Source organism: Malaya genurostris, chromosome 1, assembly GCF_030247185.1.
Source record: "Malaya genurostris strain Urasoe2022 chromosome 1, Malgen_1.1, whole genome shotgun sequence".
NCBI classification, from domain to species: domain Eukaryota; kingdom Metazoa; phylum Arthropoda; class Insecta; order Diptera; family Culicidae; genus Malaya; species Malaya genurostris.
Window position 1 is genome coordinate 6721885 of NC_080570.1, and position 27995 is coordinate 6749879.

At 40.1% G+C, this 27995-nt stretch overlaps 1 protein-coding gene across 3 annotated transcripts in view; it reads right to left on the reverse strand.

The window, feature by feature from the left end:
- Window positions 1-27995, reverse strand: part of LOC131431057 (serine-rich adhesin for platelets-like) — a 482585-nt gene that overhangs the window by 145703 nt on the left and 308887 nt on the right. For all 3 annotated transcript variants that reach the window (XM_058596523.1, XM_058596516.1, XM_058596531.1), the window contains exon 4: window positions 2012-2519. In XM_058596523.1, coding sequence (XP_058452506.1) covers window positions 2012-2519 — 508 coding nt within the window. The remainder of the gene's footprint in view (window positions 1-2011; window positions 2520-27995) is intronic.

The following is a 27995-nucleotide window of genomic DNA, read 5'->3' on the forward strand; positions in this document are numbered from 1 at the left end:
ATGTAGGTAACGTATTTATTTTATGTAGGTTTCTAGGTTTTCGTGGAATGGTGCTTTTACGGGATTTTGTCAAGTGCGTGTGGTCTGGGGTGTGTGAAAGATTTAGTCTTGAATATTCATTTTACATGGTCTGGAATGTGTGAGGAGATTTAGTGTTAAAGGCTCATATTACAGTATTCAGTTTTCGTTTCGGAAGGCACCCAAAAATTTAATTCGCACTACGATTCCTCAAAGATGTCTACATTGATTTTCAAACATTTTGAAACAAATGTAAACTATACAACTACTCAGGTGAATTTGTCTGACTTTTATCCAATTCTGACTTCCGATTCTGGAATTGTAGGATGATGAATTTTTAAAATTCAAAGCGATATAGAAGATGGCAATCCCAAAAAGCTTTAGAGTTGGACGCAAAACTATTGCAATTCATTCGTCATATGGCCATACGAATCGGTTTGGGTTATGCTGGTTCCTGAATACCGGCTCTGGAAGTACCTAAAATTACCCTAAACTCTGAAGTGGAAATTACTTCGACATACCATGGAATGTTTAATCGATTGTCCCACTTTTAGATTCAAATTCGATCCGATTTGCAGTTTCGGCATCATGAGTGAATAGAACTTTAAATTGCCGCTTGAATATCATTAAAAAGCGAACTAAAACACCGAAGAATATTCATGCAAACAACACATGAGGATGATAAAAAGTGGTATAATCTCACTGCTAGGTGGATTAAGCACGTTTTTATGGTAAATTTTAACTTTATGTAAATTTTAACTTTGGAAAACTCGAGTACTTTTGGTTGGATTCACTCGTAGTTAGAGAAACTAAAGGTCACAACTCTTATCCCGTTCTCTTTCTCTCTCTCTCTCTCTCTCTCTCTCTCTCTCTCTCTCTCTCTATCTCTCTCTGACAGATGACTGCCCCGGCTGCTGTTGTTGTTCGGTATGACGGCATGATGCCACTTTCTCAAGCAGTTCACCTTGTGCGTGTGTGTTTGTGGCATTGATATGTTGTTTACTTATTTATTCATGCCGACCGACATTGCTTCTTCTTTGCGGGCGGCAAGCGGAACCTTTCAGTGAATCCTTCCCAGTTTCCCACCAGTAGGTAGCTAAGCTATCTAAGCTAGTATGTTGATGACGTGTGAAGCCAAAGCAAGACCTACGGTGCGTCGCGAGATAACGATATGCGAATGGGTGGGATAAAACTTGCCAATCACAGGGGCCACGTTTTCCACCGCTTCCAGGACGTTGACTTATTTCAATTGATCCGTACTCGAAAACGGTTCGTTTGATCCGATCCTACTTCGCTACGCAACGGAAACTGTTATTCTTTGGTGGAAAGGGGGAAATTTGATGAGATTCCTTTCACAAGCTGCTGAGTTCACCGGAATGGGAAACTATTTTAAGTTTAATTGAAATGAAATTAAATTGATTTGAAGATCAGAATAATCTTTACGGTTTACGGTTTTTTTACGCTTGCAAAACTGCATGTAAATTTCGTTATACGGGGAAAACCAAGCAATCTGAAATTCGAATTCGAAATTCCGACAAAATTTGCTGCGTGATTCCATAGAAGTTCCAACCCAACCCAACAGACAGAGTGGAACACATCGTGCAGTAGTACTACCTAGTGAGAGACAAATATAGTTTAAATATTTAATTTGAATAAACATTCCCCTATTCAATTCAAACACAGCAAGAGAGAGAGAGACAGAGAGGAAACATGAGATACGGGTTCGCATTTTCTAATGACGACGCAAAGTCAAACCATCCCTAAATCAGAAGGAATGGAATTTTTGGCCAATATTTGCGCATTCTTCAGAGCAATGGTTCAATCTGTTGGAGTGCGATGCAAACATAGTAGCCTGGCCGGTCAGTGACTACTGGGGCGAGTCGGGAATATTACGCCTACTGAGTTTTATTGTTATTATTATAGATGGGAACGCTTATGGGAATGTCAATTACGTCGCAAAGATCTGCCATTTTAAAGCAAAAAAAAAACTTACCCATCTCACTCTTAATGCTGCCACCGCTCAGCGTCAAACTCCCATTGACATTACAGCTGACGTTTGATTTACTACCACTAGTGTTACTACTGCTACTACATCCGGTGGGTGATGAAGCCTTGCCCAGCAGAGTACCGGTAAGGTTCTGATGTTGCTGCTGCTGCTCGACCGGGTCCAGCCCGGACTGTCGGCTGCTGCAATTGCTACTGCTGCTGTCCTGGATGAGATCAAAATTGCTACCGCCACTCACTGCGGAAGACTGCTGCTCCACCAACCCGGCAGCCGAGGCACTCTGGAACGAACCGAGCATATCGGCTAACATCTCCGGATCCGGATAGCCGATGGTGAGCCCACCGTGATCGGACAGTGCGGTTCCGGCGGCATCCGGTGCCTGGACGGCTTCACGCAACTGCAACGTGACGGAACCTTCGGCACCCATCGAGGCGCTACACATCAGAACTCGGGGCGGTGCCAGGCCGGCCAGCGGTAGGCGGATGCTGTTTTGTACCTGAAACGGAAGATTCAATTTAATATTCGAGTAGAAAAATCTTGTTTTGACTAAAAAACTCTCTAACAGATCGGCTGAAAAGTTCGTATCGTTTCTATGAGAGGGCGCCACTAGAATTAAATCCATACCATTTTCAGTTAGTACCAACCTTCAAAAGATACGTGTATAAATTTGACAGCTGTCTGATTATTAGTTTGTGAGATATTGCATTTTGAGTGAAACTACTTTTGTTATTGTGAAAAAAATGGAAAAAAGGAATTTCGTGTGTTGATGAAACACTACTTTTTGATGAAAAAAAGTGCCGCCGATACCAAAAAATGGCTTGATGAGCGTTATCCAGACTCTGCACCGGGCGAAGCAACAATTCGTAAGTGGTTTGCAAAATTTCGTACTGGTCATATGAGCACCGAAGACGATGAACGCAGTGGACGTCCAAAAGAGGCTGTTACCGATGAAAACGTGAAAAAAATCTACAAAATGATTTTCAATGACCGTAAAGTGAAGTTGATCGAGATAGCTGACACCCTGAAGATATCAAAGGAACGTGTTGGACATATTATTCACGAATATTTGGATATGAGAAAGCTTTGTGCAAAATGGGTGCCGCGTGAGCTCACAATCGATCAAAAACAACAACGAATTGATGATTCTGAGCAGTGTTTGGAGCTGTTATATCGAAATAAAACCGATTTTTTTCGTCGATATATAACAATGGACGAAACATGGCTCCACCACTTCACTCCGGAGTCCAATGGACAGTCAGCTGAGTGGACTGCACGCGATGAACCGAACCCAAAGCGTGGAGAGACTCAACAATCGGCCGGTAAGGTTATGGCGTCTGTATTTTGGGATTCGCATGGTATAATTTTCATCGACTACCTTGAAAAGGGAAAAACCATCAACAGTGACTGACTATTATATAGCGTTATTAGAGCGTTTGAAAGACGAAATTTCAAAAAAACGGCCTTATTTGAAGAAGAAAAAAGTTTTGTTTCATCAAGACAATGCACCGTGTCACAAGTCGATGAAAACCATGCTGAAATTGAACGAATTGGGCTTCGAATTGCTCCCTCATCCACCGTATTCTCCAGATTTGGCCCCCAGTGACTTTTTCCTGTTCTCAGACCTCAAGAGAATGCTCGCTGGTAAAAAATTTAGAAGCAATGAAAAGGTAATCGCTGAAACTGAGGCCTATTTTGAGGCAAAGGACAAATCGTACTACAAAAATGGTATCGAACAGTTGGAAGATCGCTATAATCGCTGTATCGCCTCTGATGGCAATTATGTTGAATAATAAAAACGAGTTTTGGCAAAAAAATGTGTGTTTCTATTAAACGATACGAACTTTTCAGCCGAACTGTTAGATTAATAAACAAACTAATAAATTTGATAATGTCCATGGAGATTACATAAATTTCTGTTAGAAGGGCGAGTGCCAAGCGGTTCGTAATTAATTCTAAGTGATTTCAGGATGTGTTAAAACGTTTAATAACCGACACTCTCTGGACGACGAGACTCAGCCCTTTTTCTTTTTCTTCTTCTTCTTCTTCTTCTTCTGCTTCGACCGGCTACCGGCTGATCCACTTTCCGGTTGGCGATAAACTTTTAAAGCAGAGCAATTTGCTAAACAAACAAACAGAAAATAACAAGAATTTATAGCTGGCTATAAATAATGGCTTCTGCGTTCCAGATTTGGCTGGTCAAATATTTTCGCTTGCTCCGGAATCCGCAGCATAACGATCTGGAAAAAGCCTGCTAACGAACCGTGAAAGAGGAACCATTTTTTTTTGCAATTGCGAGAGAAATAAAACCCTCGTCCTGCCGGCCGGTACGCAAATGTTCGAATCGCGTTTGAACATCGTCTACAGTTTGTTTTTTTTTTCTTCTCTTCACACGCACCTAAATATCAATAATAAAACAAACATCATCGTTTCCCCGGTTTGAGTGGTGTCGAAATTGATAAGAAGCCCCCCGTCGATGATTCAAAGCCTGCCCAGAATATGATTTCCATGACTACGGAATTCGCATGGTTTCGGGAATGGCACCAAGCAATCAAGAGACCAAAATAAGCAGATCCCAATCTTCTGCTGGGGTTGCCTGGTTTTTAGTGATTTCGGCAGTGAAAAATTTATGAGAATGATTTTTTATTTTTTATGTCACTTTCTAAGACCGATTTTACGACTTCAAATAGTCGTTAAATTAACCAACACGGTACTTCTTGAGCCGGAATGATTTTAAAACAGAAAATTATTGAGATTTGTCCGTTACTTTATAAAGTGGCACAATCATACTGGTTTTGTTTTTTTTTTGTTCAAAATTAAATTTATTCATAAACGTAATCTCCATCAAAAGCAATGCAATCATTCCGGTGCCGTTCCAATATTTCAATACCACTTTTGTAGAACGATTTATCTCCTGCCTCAAAATAGGCCTCCGTTTCAGTGATAACCTATTCATTCGTGCGAAATTTCTTACCAGCGAGTAATTTTTTTCAGGTCTGCGAACAGCCAGTAGTCGCTGGGAGCCAAATCTGGCGAATACGGTGGATGTGGGAGCAATTCGAAGTTAAATTCGAATGTAGTTTTGTCATTGTTTTGAGTGACTTGTGACACGGTGCGTTCGTAGGAGCGGGTCATTTCGCCAAAAGTCGTTCCGCCGAAAGGGACAACGGCGGTCTACTCAAAGCTAGGTTTCTTGCTTTAGTTAGGTCCGAACGAGCCGTAACGAGGTCGGACAGCACATGAAACAAAACGATGTGGCGTAGCCGCATTAGATATTTTTTCATTTTCACTTAATAAACGGAAAATACCACATATATTCGCCTGGTAGATCCACCTATGCAATTGCTTTGAACCTTAGTGGTTGATAGTCAACAAGTTTCCTTGGAAACTCCGCTCTTAAGTTCATGAATCAATCTTTATTCAAGAATGCTAGAATCAATAATCATTCAAGAAGTATAATTGTAGGTAAACAAAACGGGCGTTAACGTATTATCATTCATTTGTGTTTATTTTAAATCAATTCCATTTATAATATTAAGACAATTGCAGGAATCGGCGAAATGGCCCTTTTCGGCGAAATGACATTCGGCGAAGTGGCCCATTCAGCGAAATGTCATTCGGCGAAATGACGTTTTCGGTGAAACTACTTTCGGCAAAACGGCTTTCGGCGAAACGACTTTCGGCGAAATTACCCTGATCCTGTGGTCGTTTCTTTACAATTTCAAACGCTCCAATAACGCTATAAAATATTCACTGTTAATGGTATTTCCTTTCTCAAGATAGTCGATAAATATTACACCACGCACCTCCCAAAATACCATGGCCATAATTTTTCTAGCTGATTGTCGTGCTATGGACGAGGTTCACGAATTACTGTCCACTCAGATGACCATCGTTTCGGTTCCGGAGTGAAGTGATGAATCCATGTTTCATCCATTGTCATATATCGAAGCAAAAGTTCCGGTTTATTACGTTCAAACATGGCCGAATGATTTTTAAAAATTTTTGAGAATTGAAGCTAAAAATCTGTTTTTATCCACCTAATGATGCCTTTCTCATATCAATCATGCCTGTAATGATGCCTTTCTCATATCAATCATGCCTGTAATGATGCCTTTCTCATATCAATCATGCTATCATATACAATACTGCGGTATTCTTCAAAATAAGATTCTTGAAGGAATAACCGGAAACGCTTTGTTTGGCCATCTACTGATAATGACTACCGATTGGAGCAGTTTTGATGTCGATTTAGAATTTTTCTAAGGTAATTTGTTTCGTCCCTTTACCTTACCTTACCTAACAGCTATAGGCCTGGGGTGTCCTTTGCTGTATCAAGAATACGTCTCCACATAACTCGGTCTATGGTTGCTCGTCGCCAGCCACTCAAGGCACGGACGCTTCTGAGATCACAGAACCATTTTCACTGGGCTGTCGTCCGACATCCTTATGACATGCCCAGCCCATCGTAGACGTCCGATTTTAGCTGTCCGTACGATAGGTGGTTCTCCTAGCAGCTGTTGCAATTCGTGATTCATACGCCGTCTCCACGTTCCGTCTTCCATCTGCACTCCGCCATAGATGGTCCTCAGTACCTTTCTTTCGAAAACTTTGAGGGCGCGTTGGTCCTCCGCTAACATAGTCCAGGTCTCGTGGCCATAGAGAACAACTGGTCTAATGAGCGTTTTGTAGATGGTCAATTCCGTGCGGTGGCGTACTTTTCTCGATCGAAGGGTTTTTCTGAGTCCAAAGTACGCACGATTCCCTGCCAAAATACGTCTATGAATTTCTCTGCTGGTGTCATTATCGGCGGTCACCAGTGAGCCCAAATACACGAACTCGTCAACCACCTCGATATCGTCACCGTCTATCAATGTTCGTGGTGGGAGGCGTAGTGTTTCTTCTCTAGAGCCTCTTCCTCTCACGTATTTTGTTTTCGACGTATTTATGGCCAGTCCGATACGCCTAGCTTCAGCTTTCAGTCCGATGTAGGTTTCCGTCATCTTCTCAAGGTATCGTGTCACAATATCAATATCGTCAGCGAAGCCAAAAAGTTGTACGGACTTTCGGAAGATCGTGCCACTCGTGTCGATCCTCGCTCTTCGAATCACACCTTCCGGGGCAGTATTGAACAAGATACAAGAAAGTCCAGCCCTCTCCGAGATTCGAAGGGACTCGGGAGCGTCCCGGATACTCGGATGTAGCACATCACTCTATCCATCGTTGCTTTGACCAATCGCGTCAGTTTGTCCGGGAAACCGAATTCGTGTATGATCTGCCATAGCTGTTCTCGATCGATTGTGTCGTATGCCACTTTGAAGTCAATGAATAGGTGATGCGTGGGTACGTTGTACTTACGACACTTCTGGAGTACTTGTCTTATCGCGAATATGTGATCCGTAGTGGCGCGGGCTCCAGTAAATCCCGCTTGATACGGCCCTACGAATTCCTTAGCTATTGGTGATAGACGAAGGCAAAGGATTTGGGATAGTACCTTGTAGGTCGCCCCTTTAAGTAATGGTATAGAATTTTTAACACACCTCACCCTATAATTCCGAAACCGAAAGTCGGATCCAGATGAAATTCAGAAGTTTTGTATGGAATCATAAGACCATTCATTTGAATTTTAGTTTGTAAAAATCGGTCACGTCATCTTTGAGAAAAATTAGAACTGTTATTTTCATATTTTGCACATTTTACCCGATAACTCCGGAACCGGAAGCCCAATCCAAACAAAATTCAGGAATTTTGTATGGGATTACAATATCTTTCATCTGAATCTAAGCTTGTGAAAATCATTTTAGCAATCTCTGAGAAAAGTTAGTGCACTTATTTAAACATTTTTTTTGCAAGTTTTACCCCATGTTGCCTGAACCAGATGTCGGATCCAAATAATATTTAGGAATTTGATATGGCTCTACAACAACTTTCATTTGAATCTAAGTTTGTGAAAATCGGTTCATCCGCTTTTAAGAAATCGGAGAAAATTTCGGTTCGAAGTACACGATCACTTTTTTTTACACTTCCGGAATCTGAAACGAATATCCGGTATACCCAAAATCAATGTATTTACTCATCAACTAACCAAATCTGTCCAACTGAAGAATTATACCGCTATTTGAATGTATATGATGGATTTTTTTCGTGACATGTATAAAAACACACCCCTGAAAATGAAATTTTTTTTACCTATCTTTTTCGTAATTCCGGAACCGGAAGTCGTATCCGGATGAAGTTAGGTAGGATTATATGGGGTTGTAAGACCTTTCATTTGAACCTACGCTGGTGAAAATTGGATGAGCGGTCTCAGAAAAAATCGCTGAAACGTGTTTAGTTCGTTTTGCACATTTTACCCCGTAACTCCCGAACCGGATGTCGGATCCAAATGAAATTCAATAGTAATCTATGGGACTATAAAACCTTTAATATGAATCTTTGTTGAAGAGAATTGGTTGAGCGGTCTTCAAGAAAATTGAGTGCACTTTTTCTTAATTTTGTTTTGCACATTCTACCTCGTTACTACCGAACCGGAAGTCTGATCCGGGTAAAATTCAACAGTAACCTATGGGGCCAAGAGACCTTTCATTTCAATCTAAGTTTGTGAAAAATCGGTTCACGCATATCCGAGAAAATCGAGTGCACATTTTTGTTACATACACACATACATACACACATACAGTCACACACACAGACATTTGCTCAGTTCATCGAGCTGAATCGAATGGTATATGACTTTCGGCCTCGGTCTAAAATAGGTTTTCACAGTGATTGCATAACCTTTTATATGAGTAAGGAAAAAAGGGGTGCCGCATGCCCCCTACTTGCGAAGCTTGTGAATAGCCTATTGACGGCTCTAACTTCTGGTTTGTCTGTCAAGCATAGTTACCAGTTGCAGGATTTGACTGTTATCCTATTCATCGGCAATCAACTGTAAGATACTCTAATTTGATTGTAGATTATTTTCGGTTGTTCGTCTGTGCATGTCGAAAAATTTGTGTTTGATTTTTGAACAGTTGGGTTTGGCGGTAAAAACAGCGTGTTTTAGTCTAGAGATACTGTACCAAGCAAGCCAAACGCCCGCGGTATCCACTGCATTTCACTCTTCTGAATTAAATTATTCTTTGTCAAACTAAAAGCTTCGAACCACCGAATTCGTCCCTTGATTATTATTCTCCGGCAGAACAAGCTTCCTAACAAATCACTCCGACTGGGCTAATTTTCCATTATTTTTTTGTTATTCAAATTTGGGTGATTGGCATTTTTCGCTCATGATGCTGCATAAAGATGAGACCGCACTGCTAAAACACAAAATGGGGACCGATAAAGGAATCGCATCGCCATCGCGACACTGGACTGGACTGGATCTGCTGCCAGAGTTCGGTACACGTTCAACGGCTCTGCCCCGAAGGTTGATTTTCGATTCCGAAACGGGGCGCACTGATTGGCGGCAGGGGAAATCGCACTGAGCGGTACCGCTTGTAAAATAATAATCAGTACCATAACAATTTATGCAGTAATCGTAATCGTAATCATCGAGAGCAAATTCGTTTCACAATTTGTGACGCATAACTTGAAGAGGGCGGAGTCAATCAAGCGCGAAGAACCCGGAGCCCGTCCACGTCCCACGGACTCGTTCTGCTGTTGATCACAAAAATGTCAATTATGAAACTGAACATGATCAAACGAATGTCCGGAATGTGGGACGAATGTGGAAAACACACTCACTGGACGACTCGAACAACCAAGCTTGCGTCATCCTCTACGTTCGAGCGTAAAATGGCCAACGAACAACGCCCGTTTCCACAGTCAATCATGGAGCAATTAAAATTGAATGGTCTGACCATCGAAGTCATCATCAGTGTCCCATCGGTCCAGACCGGGAAATCCGGACCAGGGATCGAAGGGAAACTATGCGTGATAGTGGGATATAATTCGATTTTTCCCCCCATTCCTGGCTCACGATTCTGGCTGGCGGAGGACGAAGTGGAATCATGCAACTTTTCGAGTGGCTCCAGTTTCCAGTCAATCCAGAACACTCATCTGGCAGTTGAAACGAGTGCTTTCGAAATAATTTTGAAGCGGTGATTGAATCTAATAAAATTGTGATTAAATGGAAAATAGTGGTTATTGGATTTGATTTAAAACTGAGCGCTGAAAACAAGGAAACACTCTGGAAGTTAGATTTTTCTTCTTGTTCGTTACTGACATTCTAGAGCTAAATAAATTCTATATAATCTACTCGTCACTTTCATCAATTACAGAGCTAATTATTTCATAAACAAAAACATTTCCAGGAACTGCTTGACTAAATTCCATTTCGTGCTCGAAGTAAGAAATGGCCAACCTGCCACAACCGCGATGCAAACAAACACCCAGAAACAGTAACTCTAAGTCTCTTTCCTTTTTCCGTTCCGTCTTCTCTGATGGATCGGTCTTTCAGGTCTGGATTCCATCACATCACGTTCATTTTGCACGTATTTTGATGGGAGCTGTCATCCGAACGGTGGAAATAAATTCCTCTGGTCCGTCACGGGGAACGCGTGAAAAATCCAACGCCTTAAACGCAAAAACAAAACAACAAGACATGCATTAAAATATTATATTTCCCTATCCCACATCACGGTAGGCCAAGCATTCCAGAGGGAGGTTCGGAAAACCTCACACAGGCCGCGCACAGCTCACTTAGATCACAAAGCGTCAGTTGATTGCTTTTGAATAAGTAGGCCCTGTTGCTCAAATTTCATTCCTGCTTTCTGACAAAACATTTTTCGATTTTTTCGCACAGTCATGAGTCATTCATGCAGACGACTAGAGACACTGGAACCGGGAACTGGAATTGGAACGGTGGGCAGGTAGGCGTCGAATCCATCAATGGGAAAAGCACTCCTCTCGTTTTTTTTGTTGTACGTCCGTCGGCTGAAGAGGCAGCTTGTTGAAATTTATCTGCAGCTCGTTCTCCCCTTTGATGAATTCTTCCGGTGATCCAATTGTGGAACAAACATAAAAAACGTAACATATTTAATTTCTTTCGCTAGTCATCGTACACGATGCGTGCTTTTTTTCTGCGAATCAAAATGCGATTACTCTACTCTCTACATCCGACTTCTTTCGGTTGGCATCGGTGCAGGAAAGGCGAGTCCCACTTCGAAGGAACGAAAAGTCGCAAACCGCATACTCGTTTGATTCGTTTTATCCTTATTTTGCCGGAATTCATCCCGAGACGAGAGGTTATAAGTGGCGACGGCGGCTGAGGCCCTCGTGGGAAGTTCTCGTTATGAATGCATCAATGAATGACTGCATTCCGGCGGATGAAGATTTCTGAGTTTTTTTTGCTTGGTTTTCCGGCTTTTTTTTGTTGTATTTCGGCGCGCGGATTTGGCGCTGCCACTCACTTTGTACGAAGAATCTTGCTTTTGACAGCAAACTGCTTCAACTTTTTAAAGAGGAGATTTTTTCCAATTTGCAGGGATTTCCTTTCGTGGTGGTTTATCAAATGAATATCGGAAAATGAATTCTTATTCTCGTTAGCTATTTTTCGAATGCGTAAGACTTATTTTAACGCCCGGCTTGGTGGTTCGATGCACAAGGCGCTGGTCTTACAAGGCAGTTGTCGTATGTTCGAGTCCCGACCTGGAAGGATTTTTACTGACGGTAGAATCGTACCACTAGCCATGCAATGGTTCTGTACACTCTGAATCGGCGAAGTATGTTGAAATATGTTAGAAGGTCAAATTCCACTACAGGAATGTAATACCAAGGCTTTGCTTTGTCTATGTGACATCAATCGGAGCAAGTGGTAGTCAGATAGAGTAACTTCCGAAGAGTGCCGCGAGTGGAGTGGAGGTCTTGGTTGAGAATTGCTTTGAGGAGTAATGATTCTTGCTTTTCCTAAAAAAAAATGCTCTGCAATCACTAATGAAAACCGACGTTTGAACGTAGAGCCAAATGTCATATACCATTCGAACCAGTTCGTCGAAATTACAAAATGTGTGTATATTTGGAGGTCATCTCTGGATCAGGGTCATTTCGCCGAAAGCCATTTCGCCGAAAGCCGTTTCGCCGAAAGCCATTTCGCCGAAAGGGTTATTTCTCCGAATGACATTTCGCCGAATGGGTCACTTCGCCAAATGCCATTTCGCCGAAAGCCATTTCGCCGAAAGGGTCATTTCGCCGAATCCTGAAAACGTCTTGAAATCGTAATTATAATTGATTTAAATTAAAGACAAACGAAAGATGATAGCGTTAACGTCCTTTTTTGTTGACCTACCATTGTAGTTCCCAAGAAAACTTGTTGACTATTAGCTACTAAGCATCAAAGCAATTGCATAGGTGTATCTATCAGGCAAATGTAGGTGGTATTTTCCGTTTGTTAAGTTAAAATGAAAAATATCTAATGCGGCTACGCCACATCGTTTTGGTTCATGTGGTGTCCGACCTCGCTACCGCTCGTTCGGACCTAACTAAAGCAAAGAAACCTAGCTTTGAGTAGACCGAACAAACGAGGCGGTTACAGGTTTGTATGCAAGAGGCCGCCGCTTCCATCTTGGCTTCGGTTATGTGGCTGCGCCACATCAGTTATACAGAAGACATAACATGCATGAGATATGACCATTTCGGCGAAATGACCCTTTCGGCGAAACGACTTTCGGCGAAATGACCTATTCGGCGAAACAACTTTCGGCGAAATGGCTTTCGGCGATATGACCCGCTCCCGTCATCTCTAATTACGTATAGCGTAAAGCACCTAAAAAAGTCCCTGTTCAATATTTGAGCTAACATCAAAATCTAGTGTCGACATATTTTTTTAAGTAAATCGACTCTAGGACTTTAAAAAAAATTGGTTCTCATGTCGATTTCTCAAAGATGGCTGAACCGATTTTCACAAACCTGAATGTCAATAAACGGTCTGATGATCGCGTAGATTTCGATTGGATTTTGTCTGGATCTAGCTTCCGATTCCAGAAAAGCAGAATAAGGATTAGTTAAAGTATCGACGCTGAAAATTTATTAAATTATAAAAACTGTTTCCGAACTATTTCAATTTATAGCTATTTCATGCTAGCAGATCACACCCAACTCTTGCTCGGGCTTTCCGCGTTACTTTCTGCGCTTCGAATTGTGAGTAATGAATTCAAATAAATTCTTTCCAATTTTTCCTTCTGGAGCAACTTCAGAAGGCAGAAATTCAGCCTCCAATTGTCCGTCGAGAGCATCATGATCAGTAACCTAAGGGGAAAAAGACTGACGAATGGAATAGTATAAGTGAAAATATGCGAACAAATCGCCGAAGAGACAGTACTCAAATCTGTAACTTTTCCTATCCGTACGGGAAGTTTTGTCAATTTAGCAAACGTCGTTATTTCGTTTGTTTGGGACTTCATGTAACTACTAATAGTACTCAATGAGGTATAAAGTTTGAAAAAAAAGCTGATGAATGGAACAGAAGAAATGATACTTTGCGATAAAATACCACATAAAGACTGCCCCAGAAAGTATGGACGCACTTTGATTTCGCTGCAAATAATTCACAAGTGTAAGATATTCAAATTTTATTCGATATACTGATAATATTAGACTACAACAACAGAATATTGTTCTCCACATTTGCTACTTAGCCATTGTAGAATAGCTGGCGCATCTTCTTGCGAACGGTCCTCATTAAATCCCGTACAGACTTCTTGGCGACAAGTTTTGACACTTTTTTCCAATGTTTCCTAAGTGGGCAATTTAGTGGATTCATGTCTTTCGGGACGAAAGTGACATTTTTGGTAGTATACCATTCTACCGTTGATTTCGAGTAGTGGCAAGAAGCAAGATCTGACCAGAAGACAACAGGATCCTGGTGGCTTCGAATCATGGGTAGAAGTCGTTTTTGTAAACATTCTTTGATGAATATTTTGCTGTTCATTGAAGCAGTGGTGATGAAGGGTTTCGAAATCTTACCGCAGCTACAAATTGCTTGCCAGACCATAGCTTCCTTACCAAATTTTTCGACTTCAATCGATGTCTCGGACTGGTTTAACATTTGCCCTTCTCGCACCGTATAGTACTGTGGTCCCGGTAAGGATTTGTGATCGAGTTTTACGTAGGTTTCGTCGTCCATGATTATGCAGTTCAAATTTCCAGCAAGAATCGTATTGTACAGCTTTGGAACCTTCGGCCTGATCGATGCTTCTTGTTCGAACTACGTTTTGGTTGTTTCTGCTTCTTATAGGTTCGAAGATTCAAACGTCCTTTAGCACGAAAAACATTTGACTAAGAAGTGCCCACTTTTTTGGTCACATCTCGAACTGAAATCTCCTTCTTTTGCTCGAACGCCTTCAGTATACGTTTATCCAACTGAGGGTTAACAGGACCTTTTTTTCGACCCGTTTTCGGTTTATCCTCGAAGGTGTTATCCTCACCAAACTTCCTGATTGCATTTCGCATGGCTTTTTCACTTACTCCTTCCATTTTTGCTATCTTTCTCAGTGACAGTGGTGCGTTCTGTGCACCATTTGTACACAATTTTTCAACGTTTTTCTGCTAAAAGTCCACGCATTTCGAAACAAACAAATGAAAACGAATAAACAACTGCACAAGTGGTTAAAGAAGAGTGTAAACAACAGGACGCTGCCATTAAAATTGACAGATTCTGAACCATTCCGAAATGGCACCGGTTCTTGGTTGCGTCAGTACTTTCTGGGACAGTACTCAGCGACAAAATTCTCACATAACAGTTCGGCTGAAAGTTCGTATCGTTCAATAGAAACACACATTTTTTTTGCCAAAATTCGTTTTTATTATTCAACATAATTGCCATCAGAGGCGATACAGCGATCTTCCAACTTTTCGATACCATTTTTGTAGTACGATTTGTCCGTTGTCTCAAAATAGGCCTCAGTTTCAGCGATTACCTCTTCATTGCTTCTAATTTTTTACCACCGAGCATTCTCTTGAGGTCTGAGAACAGGAAAAAGTCACTGGGGGCCAAATCTGGAGAATACGGTGGATGAGGGAGCAATTCGAAGCCCAATTCGTTCAATTTCAGCATGGTTTTCATCGACTTGTGACACGGTGCATTGTCTTGATTGTGAGCTCACGCGGCACCCATTTTGCACAAAGTTATCTCATATCCAAATATTCGTGAATAATATGTCCAACACGTTCCTTTGATATCTTTAGGGTGTCAGCTATCTCGATCAACTTCACTTTACGGTCATTGAAAATCATTTTGTGGATTTTTTTCACGTTTTCATCGGTAACAGCCTCTTTTGGACGTCCACTGCGTTCATCGTCTTCGGTGCTCATATGACCAGTACGAAATTTTGCAAACCACTTACGAATTGTTGCTTCGCCCGGTGCAGAGTCTGGATAACACTCATCAAGCCATTTTTTGGTATCGGCGGCACTTTTTTTCATCAAAAAGTAGTGTTTGAAATTCCTTTTTTTTCCATTTTTTTTCACAATAACAAAAGTAGCTTCACTCAAAATGCAATATCTCACAAACTAATAATCAGACAGCTGTCAAATTAATACACGTATCTTTTGAAGGTTGGTACTAACTGAAAATGGTATGGATTTAATTCTAGTGGCGCCCTCTCATAGAAATGATACGAACTTTTCAGCCGATCTGTTATCAGTGTTTATCTGAAAAAAAGGAAGACAAATTAGGCAACGGGCGAAATTAAGAATCCAGCTGCGTAGCGACCGCACAAAGCTAAACATGTGCGGTTGTTCTGTTTAACAATATTCTTTTCTAAGTTGTTTTCCACATTCAGAATAATTTCATTGGGGAAACGATTTCCGTGGATAGGAAAACTGGCGACATATTCGAGTCCCATCTGAGCGGTAATTTTTTCGCAAGTCTTCATTTCTGCTATTTCTCTCATCAGTTATGTTTTTTCAGCCAGCTATTTCGTTGTGTTCTGGTGAAAATTCAAGTTTGTGATGCCAACATATATTCCCAAATGTTGTGAAAAGATTGTGTTGTGGTCTAACACTTTTACTAACTGATAATTTACTACATCAAGAATGTTTTGTCACATTTTCAAGCCTATCGGATCAAAGCTCTGGACCTCTACTTTTTTTTAATCTCATACTTCGAAGAGGCAAGAACTCGGCGCGTAGGAGTACTTCTCGAATCGTCATTTACAAACTAGTTCATCAATTATTTTCAAATTTTGCACATACTTTCTACATATATAATTGTAAAATACCCAATTCCAACGTTTTCTTTTTCGTTTTTTGTTACTTTGGGGAGGTTTTACAGCTTCGAATGGCAGATTTTTTCGTGAAAAATAACAATTTGGCTTTAAATAACCACCAAAATGAGTCTATAAAATTAGCTACTGAAACTATTTTGTTTCGATTTTTTTACTTCTGATAATTCTGCGCTAAAATACAGTGGACGATTTCCCATCGAAAATACTTCTTCACCGACTTATTTCTGAATACTTTTTTTTTCGAAAAAATTACAAAATGTTGTTCGAATGATGCTTTGTAATTACCCTAGTATGAAACTGTTTGACTTCAGTAACGCACAGTACGACCGGGTGAAACATTTTGCAGGGCTCAAATATTTTACACTAGCGTTGATCTTGGAATAGTGAAAGAGGCCAGCTCAATTTAAGAATCTAAGTTCAACCGATAGAAATACACAATTTCGTTGTTTGTGGAGTAGTATTGGTATGCAAGATCGAATGTGGATATTGTCATTGAACTTTGTACCTTGCGGCACCGGGTGACAGTTCACAAAAAAAAAATTCAATTATTTTCATACAATGCAATTCCAAAGCTATAACTTCCCATTCAGTTCCTATCATACTCACAGGCAAATTGATCCAATTCCAGTGCCAAATAGTCCCCGAATCAATTTGTACCTCCGGTAACCTCCTACTTCCTCCTGGATCGAGTCTCCGATTCCGTTCCCATTCCAGGGAGAGACACATTTTCCGGCAATAAACAGTTTCTTTGCACCAGCCGCGTCGCATCGTCGTCGTGTCGTGCAGGATTCCAATAACAATAAAAGCAATTGCAAAGCGAGAAACGAAGAGAATAAAACCTTCTGGCAACCTTCTGCCATCGGAAAACGAAATGATGAGCCACTGCCAAGCAAGCTGCAGGCAATGGCGCAAACAATATTTCTCACGACCCCTTTTTCTTTGTCGAAACCGGCTCACGAATAAATACATATTCGAAGGAACTCGAAGCGGCAGGCATTAGCATGTCCAAATTTAGTCGAGGGGAGCGGCACATGTGTTGTGACCGGAATCCAATTTGAATCCAGTCAGCAAGCGACACGCCACTCTCCAACCGACCGACCGACCAAAGTTGGTGTCCTTTTCACCGGAAAGATTTGGGACGTTTTTTTTTTGGATGCCTGTCTGTTTTTGCCTCCACACTGGAACAAGGGAAGCCGAGAGGGCACTCGAATGTACGTTTGTTCAAATTTCTCGCTCTGCCCCCAAAACATGCGAGGAGAAGGGGATGGCCAATGCGGGGCTATTAGGCGAGACACGACACGAATGGAACCGATAGGAAATCTCAGCGTTTGTTTTCCTTCGGCGTCCGGGAAGAGATTTCGATACGACAGCTAAAAGTGGTCGTAAAAAATATTTAAATTTGATTACTGCTTGGTGAGGAATAAACGATCCGGATATTGGAAGCATGGCAAGTTTTAATCCTCTTGCCCGGAACAGAAAGGGAATATTGTTTTTTACGATTTAGGAAAATGGGTTTATATATTTATGGGACTTCGTGCCACGTGCTGCAGGCACAGATCGGGCCAATTACGAATTGAGTTTCGATTTTTTTCTCCCTGATTCTTGTTTTCATAAGATATAGCGATATTGATATTGGGTTTGACCGAACCGTTGATGGAGGCGCAGGCTTTTTATTCATGCGTCTGACACGATTCTCAAACATCCTATTGGCATTGATTGCCTAACAAAAAGGCGGGTGGGTAATGTCAGAGACATAACTGGATGACGTGAACACGAATAAAATGGATCGTTCAATTTCTTTGACGTTAAAGATTCTAAATTCTTTAACCGAAATTTTGATCCGAATGCTAGAATTGAATCCTGAAACTCGATTTCGATGCTAGATTCGGGAATTGAATTCTGAACTTGAACTCGGTTACTGAATTCGGAACAGTTAAACTCATCACTGAACCTGTTTTGTGGAACTGAATTCGAGACCAGGATTTTTTTTTCGGCTCGGAATGCTGAACCTGAATCCTAGCACCGAACTTGTGGACCTGAATTCTGATTCGCAGCTGAATCTTAGTTACAGAATTCCGATCCAGGATTTCATTTTTCGTGGATCCAGAATTCAGCTCAGAAGATCCAGAATTTAGTTCAAAGATTCTAGTTTCTAAGTTTAGTTACATTTCTAGAATTTTAAAACTGAACTTTGGAACCAAATTCTAGTACACTAATATTTTAACTATTAGAATTGAATGGTGTTAAAATATTATTCCAATGAAATTATTCTACTAAACGCTCAAGTGGCAAATTAGTGACCAATTTCTAGACTTGCATTCTTGTCTAGAATTCCGAACCTGAACTCTGGAATGCAGTGTAGAACTCAACTACATTTTGAAAACTGGTCAGGAATTTCTGAACTGAATTCTGCGCTGAACCACTTTTCTAGTTCCAAAATTCAGATCCAAAGTCCAGGTCTCGAATCAATCCTTGTCTCAGATTCAGAAATCGGTTCCAAAATCCCGGCTTAGAATCAAGTTCTCAAACTCGGTTTCAGTTCCAGAATTATGGTACTTGATTCTGGCATTGGATCAGGTATTGAATTCTGAAACTGAATTTCAGAACTAAACCCTAGAATTGGATTCTGATCTGGACTGAACGAGTCAACTAAGGAGTGTATCGACAGTAAGCTATCCACATACATTTGTGTTGTACGCATGTATTTGTGAGGTTTTTTTATGCTCCGATCACAGTATGCTGTGCGTTTGGCTGTCAGCTTTCGTTTGTCTACTTGTTTGTGCGGTTGAAATTCAGCGTTTTCAAAATGTTGCGTATTGAAAAGGAATTGAAAATCAAATTTCTGGACACATGGCTAACTGAGATTACTATGCGAAAATTGGCGAAGCGGTTTGAAATTCATCATGCCAGTGTTAAAACCATCATTAATAAGTTTGGGGAAACACTGTTCTTTGGATGAGCTACCAGGAAGAGGCAGAAAACCCGGTTCTTCCAACCAGAAACTGGACCAGAAAGTGGTATCTCTAATCATGAAGAACAAATCAATGTCAATACGTGATTTGGCCAAAAAAGCGGGAACGAGTGTTGGAATGATCCAGCGCATCAAGAGGCGAAAGCACCTGAAGACCTACAAGAAGCAAAAAATCTCGAAACAAGGTGTAGAACAGAAGAAGCGAGCAGCAACAAGGGCCCGGAAATTGTATTCGCGTCTTTTGCATTGTCCGGATGCATGCGTTTTGATGGACGATGAGACTTATGGAAAGGAGAACTCAAAAACCCTTCCAGGTCCACAATACTTTACTGTCGTTGTTGGGGAGGATGTGAGCGATGCGGACAGGTCAAGTATTCAAGCGGAGAAATTCGGTCGAAAGGTACTGGTATGGCAAGCAATATGTTCCTGTGGTTTGAAGTCAACCATTTTTTACACTACCGGGAGCTGTAAATGCAGAAATCTATCTGTCTGGGAGTCTCCAGAAGAGATTGCTGCCTTTATATAAGAAACATAGTATACCTTCAATGTTTTGGCCGGATTTAGCGTCGGCTCACTATGCCAACACCACTCTCAATTGGCTTGCGGAAAAGGGTATACATTTCGTTGAGGAAAATAAATATCAATCTACAAAATTGCCCTCAGCCTCGACCCATCGAACGTTACTACGCAATCGTGAAGAGGGTTCTTAAGAAGACTGATAAGGCAGCTGGGAACATGCAAGAGTTCAAAAACATTTGGGCTCAAGCGTCCAAAAAATACGATGCAACACTTGTCCGGAACTTGATGAAGAGCGTTCGATCAAAAGTTCGAAAATTCGTGAAGGAATAACTTAAATTTCATTCGGTTTTCATTATGCTCAAGTTTAACCTCGTGCAATAAAGGATCAACTTTTAGTTTGAACGAAATATCATTTTGTATCATAATTTAAAAAGAAAAATTTGTGGATAGCTTATTTTCGATACACTCTATACGTAGGCAAGAATGAATGAAGCATCAATTAGAAGGGCAAACAACCAGCAGCATGATGACACAATCGCTTTTGTTTGGAACCGAAACTGGCTCTGCGAACGTCTTGCAATCGATTCAAAGCGCTGAACTGAATTCTTGTCACTAGAACTGGAACTGAGTTCTGGACCTGAACAAACCGGAATGATGCACTTACTTTACTTCCTGCTCAGTCAACTGCGCAGGCTAGAACGAGCGAGATATATCAAGTGTTAACCTTTTTTAGTATTAGGCAATCATTCTTCCATAATCGTTGATACCAAGCATTTTAGAAAAGTTTAATTTTGAATTATTGAAAATGTTATCATAACTTGCTGATCTTATTTCCGATGGCATATAGCAAAAACTATGTTAATACGTTAACATAGATACAACAAGAGATATTCACGATCAAAAACTTATCACTCTCTCAGAGGGTAAATTTTTAAAAGGCGCCCCATAGTACAGTAAGTCATATTCACGACAAAATATCCAGTGCCGTTTCGCCGGTAAGGTCATTTCGCCGAATCTTTCAATTGTCTTAATACTGTATTGATTTAAGATTAAAACAAATGAAATATGAAAACGTATTGCTAGCCTACAATCTTGCTTATGAAATATCTTATATTTGAAATAACGGGATAAATTCGCTTCCCCATGTATTTGTATTCAAAACTACCCTTTCGGCGAAACGACATTCGGCGAAATGACCCGTATCCCGTATAAAACGGGAAATTTTTTGGCATTAAAAATGCCTTACTCTTCACTATATGGGGCCAGGTGTCAATTAAAAGTTTCAAAAATAGTCGCGTAACCTTTTTGTGTCATAATTTTGAACGTTAATAACTCGGTCATTTGTTGATGGATTGTTATAATTTAACAACCAATCGATTCGGAAACTTTTAACTTAAACATGTATGACGACGTCGTTTCAGTATTTCAATAGCATACTATTGAAAAATGGTTAGAATCGACCTATGTTTTCATCCACCAATCCCCGTTGTGCAAAATGACGTCAACTTCTTGTTCGGCATAGGAGGCTTGGCGTCATGCATAAAAAACACTGCAACGTTATGCGTAGTATGAAGAGAAATCTATAAATATAGGCTGCACAATATTTCTTTGCCTAGTTGATGTTTGACTGTTGTCGTTTTCGCTTGAGAACACTGAAACTGACCCAGGGTAGTTTCATCAAACAAACACTTTTCACGAAACTGTGTTGTTTTCGCGCTTAGCAACGGCGGTTTGAGCAAACCTGATATAACAACCAGGTTCGAAACTGACTCGATTTTCAGTTCAACAACGTTAAAACTAGGTTCGAAACTAGCTTCAAACAAACGGTTTGACAGCAGTTAGGGTGGAAACTGGGTTAGGTTTGGTATCAAGCGAAAACGACATGTGAATGAAACAAGTAGCTCGTCCAGTTAGCTGATTACTGGATTGTGTATGCGTTCGCTCGCTGGATTGTCGCTTTTGCATTATGTGTTGGTGAAATTCCCTGTTGTCTGCGCAACACCGTGTTCGCTTGAGTATCTCATATATCATCTAGCTATTGAAGAAGCGAATCAGCGTGGTTACCGATTCTTTTGAAATATCCCTTGTATTTAGCACATTTTTGGTCGATTTTGCCATTAAAAATGCCTTACACTTCGCTTCCCGAGGCTGGGTGTCAATTTAAGACATGCAAAACTAATCGCGTAACATTTTTCTGTCATAATTTTGAACGCTTATAACTTAGTCTTTTGTTGATGGATTTATATAATTCAACAACCAATCGATTCGGAAACATTTAACTTAAACTTATGAGATGACGTTATTTGAATATTTCAATTGCATACCATTGGTTTGAATTGAGTATTTTATTTTGATTCTCTGGTAACTATCAGGCCAATTTAGAATTATCGGCGATAGATTTTTCGGATCTAGTTTACAGCGCTTGTTCCTCGATGATTTGTTAATGGATCATCCTAATTTAAATGATTCCAAAGCTTCAATATTGTAAGCTTGAAAATGTTTTAATTTGTCAACGGATCGGTTTGCATACTTAAATCTCCATTCTCATACGAACAAAACGGTGGTGCGAAAATGGATTCAGTATAAAGTTGTGTTATGATGATAATCATAGATACTTCTTCTTCATTATATGTGACTGAACAAGTTGTTGTCTCACCAGAAATTAAACGCTTCAAAAGATTCAAAATTAAATTCTGAAACTTATCTAAAAGCGGCCTCCTCGGTTTAGTAGTATAAATGAGTTCCACAGGCTCACATATACAGTTCAATTAGATGCAATATCATATACTATCAAATATAAACTCAAGGTAAGTTTACCTGCGGTTTTACATGTATCGTTTGAATAGGAACCCTCGTAGAATTTGGTTAACCGCCAGTTTAAGTTTAATTATTATTTGCTTCAAAACAATAAACGTCTGATGACTACACGCGTTGTAACTATGACAATGTTCATTCATATGTTAATAACATCAAGTTACAATATTAACAAAATTTCGGAATTTTGTTGCGTATCCATTCCGTATATTCCTAATATGCCAAAGCGAAAATCAATGTAAGTAACTAAATATTTTATGCGGACTGTTTCACATGCTTCCTTCCTCGTATTGTTGCCATATTATTTACCGACATTTTCCGAAGATTATTGACGATTTTGAAGAAGGATTAATAAAATTACACTATTACTGAGTGTACCGGTACAACATCTTTCGTTAAAATAAATAAAATCTTTTCTTGGATCGATTAACTGTTTATAAAATCAATAAGTTTGTACGTTTCTCGAAAATTATTATCATAAAATAAAAGTTTCATTTGTTCAGGTTTAAATGTTTAGGTTGTTTGTATCTAAAATTGAGCTTTCGAGTAACTTTGAATTCATCATAATTGACTTCTAGTTAAAGGACGTTATTCAAAAACTTAACAGTGTAAAAATTTGTGGAAAGGGATCAAAATTGAATAGAATCAATAATCAAGAAAGATTCTAATTGTCAATTTTATCATTCGCTAACAATCTCAGCGCTTAAACTAGAGCAAGTTTGTAATTAGTCAATTGAATATGTTTTTAGTCTAGTGTGTCATCATCATTATCATCTTTATTTTTGTATTAATTATGAAGACTCTAGAAACGTTCCATTTTTAATGTTATTGTGCTCGGTCGTGTCTTGAATACAACCCTCTAATTTTTTTGTATTTATTTATTTATTAAACCAATTCCATAGGACTAATGTCTAATTGGACTAACAGTGTTAGAAAAAAAAACCATCGGAGTTGAAACAGATGTATGTCGTTCTCAGATAGGCGTAAAACCACTATCTTTTAAAAAAATCACTAACAATTTCATGATAAATAGTACAAACAACTTCTAGCAAATTAAATTATAACAAAATATTGTAGATCGCTTGATTCTTTCGGCAAAGCGGCGGGAAGGCTCACCAAACTCATCAAACAAGTCTTCTACTGCAGTGAATGTTCTTCTCATGCATGCAGTAATTGGCTCGTTACATCCGAACACAGTCCTATGGAATCTGTGCTCAAGTAGGTAGGGATCATTCAACGGTTAATTTCGTAATGCCATGCGAGCAAATCGTTTCTGCTGTTCGCTTTCACATCTCATCCAAGTCAGTCGATAAAACAAAACCGCTTACGTTGGGGACAGAAGAAACCAAATACAGTATTGTGTAGGGAACAATAGAACGACCTCGAAATGAGTGAACCAAACGAACAAAAGCTACCGCCGACACGAAAGAATACAATTGTTGTTGACTTCAGGCAGTGCAAAATTCGACCTTCGATACGAGAACTTGAAGGTTTGCTTAAGAAGCAAATGCATTTTGACATTGAAAGTGTGCATTTACTTCAATGCAATAAGACAAATAATGTTGATTAAAATACAGTTTTATAAAGAGTTGGATGCAATTCAATTCGCTAAAGACAATAATAATGTGCACTATGTGGAGCACGAAAACATTAAATACAACATTCCAGTATATATGGAAAATGGAAGATAGTGCTATAGAAGTGCCTGTGCATGATCTACCCTCAAGCGTCACCGATTCATATATTCGCAAAACTATGTCCCAATACGGAGAGATTCTCTCTATCGAAAAAAGAAAGTGGAAGAATTTTATCCCCGGTATTCTAAATGGCGTACGTTTATTATGCATACACTTGAAGAAGGCTATACCTTCTTATGTAACTTTCGGTCAGGATACAAGAATCCCGTGCAAATCACTCATGACTCATGACAATCAGATGGCCACATGTCAATATTGCCAAAAAGCTGTTCACTACGGTAAGCCATGTGATAAACTGGACAAGGAAACAACCACACCAAAGGACAACGGTGCTTCCTTCATACCAACCTCAAGCAACCCCAGTACACCTGTGACAGTCACCAACAACAGTGAAGCATCCCCTTCAACGAAACCATCCAACGTATCCCCTATAGAACAAAGTACACAAAAACAAAAACAAAAAGTGTTCTGTAAGTAGCAGAAACTTTACGTCTGCTTAGCGGTTCAAATTTGAACTGCTCTGCACTGATGAGTCAAAGACGAAACGTAAAAATAATAAAAACGGTTATGTGGCCTAGCACAAAATTTGGCTAACCCCTAAATGAAAGTACACCAGCTGCAGTTAACAACTTACCATCCAACCAACCAGCAACTGCAAACAATGCACAACAAGGCGCATCTACAGCAACTAGCAACGAAAATCGACAACAATACCACCGATGCGGCAATGGATGACGAGACGAACCGCGAACAAACTACCCCTCAATCCTCGCAGAAGGGAAATGGGCTCCTCTCCCCCTAGAAAAAGGGTGACGGAAAACATTTTATCTAAAAACTCAGCTCAATCGGTCACGTAAAGCTTGTACGCAAATAGGCCTGAATAAAATATCTTTTAAATAAAAATACTTTGGGACTTCTGTAGTTATATCAAATTCAATAATAATTGTGATACAAACGTTCCAAAATCTGTTACGATTTTGTTCTCGATAGAGTCTTTTTTGTTATGATTTTTGTTATTTTAACAGCTTACCAGCCAAAAATATTTCAAAATTTGTTACAAAATATTTCTGGAATAAATTACTCCAGTTGTTATAATTCTGTTATTACCATCTGATCGGGACATCGTTGAAGAATGATACGAATAGCAAGGATCCTAAATTACTACCTTGTGGGACACCTAATTCATGCGAAAACTTGGATGATGTGCTGTGGTCTATTTCACGCGTAATTTCCTATCGACAAGATAAAGAATCCAAAGCGAGATAATTTGCAAAGAAGTATTTTATGATCTATTTTGTCAAAAGCAGCTTTGAGATAGGTATAGATAACATCCATTTGTGTTTTAGCTTCCATACTAGCTAAAGTTGAAATACAGCGACACAAAACAACAATCTTGTTACTCGATAACCGCTCGTTAGAGTTTTAACTAGCCATAGAGTCTATACTTGGGTAAATCGAACAAACCTATGAATATAGACATTTGTGATTTTCGCTTCGACCGTCTTGCATTTCATCATCTATGCAGAATCGTAAACAAAAATTTTCGATGAAGAGCCCAAGTTACCGGGGGGAGGGGCAAAAAACCACAAACTAAGGAGTATAACGAGAAGTAGTTTGCAACATTCGAACAGTTATTACTCTGAAATGGCTTAATTTTTTGCAGCGTGTTTTGTGGTGACATGTTTGTTTACATGTCAATAACAGCCAGCCCGGCCGGGACTTAAGTGGTTGAGTACATCAGGAAAAATCCATCGGCGTCGACGCGGGATTTGGCCAAGCAGTTCAACACCAGCATCGGGATGATTCAACGGATCAAAGTTCGGAACTCCCTGAAAACGTACAAGAAACAGAAGGTGACGAAAAAGTCCCTGGTACAGCAAGTTCAGGCCAAAACAAGAGCGCGAAAACTGTATAACCGGATTCTACAGAATAAAGACGGATGCATCCTGATCGACGACGAAACCTACGCCAAGGAAGACTCTCGATCGCTGCCCGGATCGCAATATTATACGAAATCGGTGTACCAGGACCTGGACGACGCTGATACCACGGTGGCGATGGAAAAGTTTGGACAGAAGGTGTTGTTCTGGCAAGCAATTTGTACCTGTGGTTTGCGGTCGTCGATTTTCTTCACGAAGGTCACAATTAACGCCAAGGTGTACGAGGAAGAATGTTTGAAGAAGAGAATGCTGCCACTGTACAGAAAGCATAAGGCTCCTCCTCTCCTCTGGCCGGATTTGGCTGCAGCCCACTACGCCAACTCCGTTCTACAGTGGTTGTCAAAAACTAATGTACAATTCGTGAAAAAGGACGTCAAACCACCGAACTGCCCGGATCTTCGGCCAATTGAATGGTATTGGGTAATTGTCAAGCGGCACTTTCGGAAGGAAGGTACAGTGTCCCAAAACATGCAGGAGTTCAAAAAAAAACTGGACAGCTGCCACCAGCAAAGTCTCAAAAGTAACTGTGCAGAATTCAATGAAAAATGTCAAGTCCAAAGTGCGACCGTTTCACAGAAACTAATTTTTTTCAATATAATCAGTGAAATGCATAAAAATGTAATTTTTCTACAATATATCGAAAACTGATGTCAAAATATGTTTTTTTCGCTCTTTTATTCAATAATCAATGTTGCTAACTATTTTTCGATACACTCCTTAATCGAATTGTTTCGCTTGATTGTTATTTATTTATTGATATCCATTCGACAATAATCTAATTTAACGAAAAAGTTTTTCTCCACTCAACTTACTCGAACACGATAGCATGTCAGTTAAGCAGAGGAAATAACAGTATTGTTTCGATAACTTGGAATATGACAAAGAACAGATTAAAGAGTGGTATAAAAGCGTGAAACAGTCATAATTCCCCAAACAGTTATCCAACCAAAAATAGCAGAGCCGCACAGCGATTCTGTTGTCGTCGTATTTCAGTTGATTAAGTTCTTGCAAAATCGCTCCCAACCCAACCAACCGAAAAATCCCCGGAAAAAAAATACCGAAAGGACAAAACACGCAAACTGATACTATTTGTAAGCACGTGTGTATGTGTGATTCCGAATCCTGAACCAGTTGCTTCGGCAACTCGTGAAAGGAACATGCATTAATAAAAAAAACTGTTATTGGCCTTCGACGAAACGACTGTTGGGTTCCGATTACGTAATGATAAAATATTTACAAACTTTTGCCATGCCACCGTTTTTTTTCCTCGTCTTAGAGCCTATGGCGGAATGGGAGCTGCATGAACATACATCATGATATGATAAAAATCGCAACAGTTTGTGAGGTTTCAGTAGCTTCCGGACGGAAACTACACGAGTATGCGCGCACCGATTGGAGCTGGAAAAATTATTCCCGCATTAACCAACCCGACCAAGGGGGGAAAAGTTTGACACTGGAAATGTCACACGCGTGTTCTTTTTTTTCAAATTGAATGTTCGAACATAAAAAGTATTTATCTTGTTTCCAGCAACTATTAGACATACGCGCGTCAAATTGATTTAACTATCCAACAAATCACGTAGACACTGACAGCTCGTCTGTCACTTGTCAACATTGGGTAGGAGAGAAAAAAAAAGCGCGAGTAACGCTTGAAAACGAAACACGCAGGCATAAAAATTGGAATCAATTACGATAAGCCTAAATCCGGCATCGAGATTGCCACTTTTTCGCGGCTCTCTGGCAAAGACGAAACCCCGAAACGGAAAACGAAGAAGGAACACGCGAATGGCGTTGTTTACGTTGCCGGTGAGATTCGACTCGCACAAGCCT